Consider the following 1,178-nt stretch of genomic DNA (forward strand, 5'->3'; position numbering starts at 1 on the left):
ACGTGTGTGTGGGCGGGGAGCGGAGGGCAGGACGTGTCTGTGAGCGGGGAGCGGAGGGCAGGACGTGTCTGTGAGCGGGGAGCGGAGGGCAGGACGTGTCTGTGAGCGGGGAGCGATGGCTGGCTGTCGAGCCGCAGTGTGGAGGTGCTGATGAACTGAATCCTGACTTTTGCAGGCGGCGTTTCTGTACCAGCTGCAGACAAGATACTTACTAAGCCAGGTATTGTCTAATGAGCCAGGTCCTGGGCCAGAGATTAAAGGTGTTTCCAGGAACGTGGATAAAGTTTGGGATCTAACTTCATCCTGTCCTGGGCAAAGCTGGGCTGAGGAGTGTGTGATGCCCAGCCCCAGCTCTTGAGCCCTGCATGCTGCCTTCTGCGGGTCTAACACAGCCCAGCTTCACCTGAAACAGGAGCTGCCTTCTTGCCTTTCTCCTTGGGCATCGAGGAAGGTCTCCGCTGTGTTTGCTGGATGGGGCTTGGGCTTGTGTTTGCTTGCTGGGGAGCAAACTCCAAAGTCTCTCCTTGGCTTCCAGGCGATCATTTTGCCTCAGGTGTTGACAGGGATCGCAGCCAACGTCCTCAATGTGGCCATGAACGCCTTCTTCCTTTACGCGCTGAAGCTGGGCATGGTGTAAGTGTGAGCGGAGGTGGCGACAGCCTCTCCTCGGGTGCAGCGGTGTGCTCAGGGTTGTGGGAGGTGTCCTGGGAGCCCACTTCTGCCACCCTCTGCCTCCAGCCAACCAGCCTGGAAAGATAAGGCAGGAGGGATCTGTCCCATATCTGCAGCAAGGCTTGTATGGTGCCACCAGGGCTCTCCTGCTGTAGCTGAGGAGGTTGGGGAGGATGTCACTCATAATCTGCCTGTCTCTCCCCAGGGGCTCTGCCTGGGCTAACACTGTTTCTCAGTACACCCAGGCCATTCTCCTCTTCCTTTACGTGTGGTGGAAGAAGATCCATGTGGAGACCTGGGGAGGTACTGTTCATAGCTTAATCCTTCAAACACCAGTGGCTGGCCCTGGGGATTTGCGCTGTCACCAGCACCTGACAAAGGGATTACCATCCCCTCACAGTGGGAAGACGCTGTAGCCATCTTTGATCATCCTGTCCCAGGAATGCAGCACGGTACAGCAGCTCGACTAGGCTGGTGTCCTGTGAGCTGTGGTGGTCATTGTCCTC

The 1,178-nt window shown here is 57.3% G+C and overlaps 1 protein-coding gene across 1 annotated transcript in view; it reads left to right on the forward strand.

Moving 5' to 3' along the window:
* Window positions 1-1,178, forward strand: part of SLC47A1 (solute carrier family 47 (multidrug and toxin extrusion), member 1) — a gene marked incomplete at its 5' end in the record, with an annotated part of 7,035 nt that overhangs the window by 2,042 nt on the left and 3,815 nt on the right. The window contains 3 exons of the mRNA XM_010146303.1: window positions 176-220; window positions 536-633; window positions 878-975. Coding sequence (XP_010144605.1) covers window positions 176-220; window positions 536-633; window positions 878-975 — 241 coding nt within the window. The remainder of the gene's footprint in view (window positions 1-175; window positions 221-535; window positions 634-877; window positions 976-1,178) is intronic.

The sequence above is a fragment of the Buceros rhinoceros genome, unplaced genomic scaffold (assembly GCF_000710305.1).
Source record: "Buceros rhinoceros silvestris isolate BGI_N320 unplaced genomic scaffold, ASM71030v1 scaffold27252, whole genome shotgun sequence".
NCBI lineage: Eukaryota > Metazoa > Chordata > Aves > Bucerotiformes > Bucerotidae > Buceros > Buceros rhinoceros.